Below are 405 nucleotides of genomic sequence, written 5' to 3'. Positions count from 1 at the left end.
CAGTGGCTTGCGCGCCAAACCCTGGGCCCTGCAGCAGCAGCAGCAGCAGCAGCGCCTGCTGCTGCTGCAGTTGCTGCTGCAGTCGATGCTGCACCCGATGGGAGTGGTGCGTCGCGAGAAGCAGCGGCAACAAGAGCTTCTGCTGCTGCTCGGGCGGCGGCTATTGCTGCTGCTGCTACATCATGGGGAGTTTCCGTGCTGCTGCTGCTGCTGCTGCATGCAGCTGCTGCTTTCTTCTGGCTGCGCTTGCCTCTGCCTGCAGCAGCAGCAGCAGCAGCAAGTGGAAGCTCGTCGAATTCCATGTGCTGTCCCGGCAGACCTGCAAGGCCAAACACCACCTCGCGTACTTGCTGCTGCTGCTGCTGCTGTTGCTGCTGCTGTTGCTGTTGCTGCTGCTGCTGCTGC

The 405-nt window shown here is 62.7% G+C and overlaps 1 protein-coding gene across 1 annotated transcript in view; it reads right to left on the bottom strand.

Annotated features, from left to right (window-relative positions):
• Nucleotides 1–302, bottom strand: part of ETH_00038370 (uncharacterized protein) — a gene marked incomplete at both ends in the record, with an annotated part of 2,948 nt that extends 2,646 nt beyond the window's left edge. The window contains one exon of the mRNA XM_013374447.1: nt 95–302. Within this exon, the coding sequence (XP_013229901.1) occupies nt 95–302 (208 nt within the window). The remainder of the gene's footprint in view (nt 1–94) is intronic.
• Between the last annotated feature and the right edge of the window lie 103 nt (nt 303–405).

Source organism: Eimeria tenella, genomic scaffold, assembly GCF_000499545.2.
Source record: "Eimeria tenella Houghton genomic scaffold, Eth_scaff2046, whole genome shotgun sequence".
Lineage (NCBI taxonomy): Eukaryota > Apicomplexa > Conoidasida > Eucoccidiorida > Eimeriidae > Eimeria > Eimeria tenella.
The sequence above is the reverse complement of the archived record's forward strand: the minus strand, read 5'-3'. Positions and strand labels throughout refer to the sequence as shown.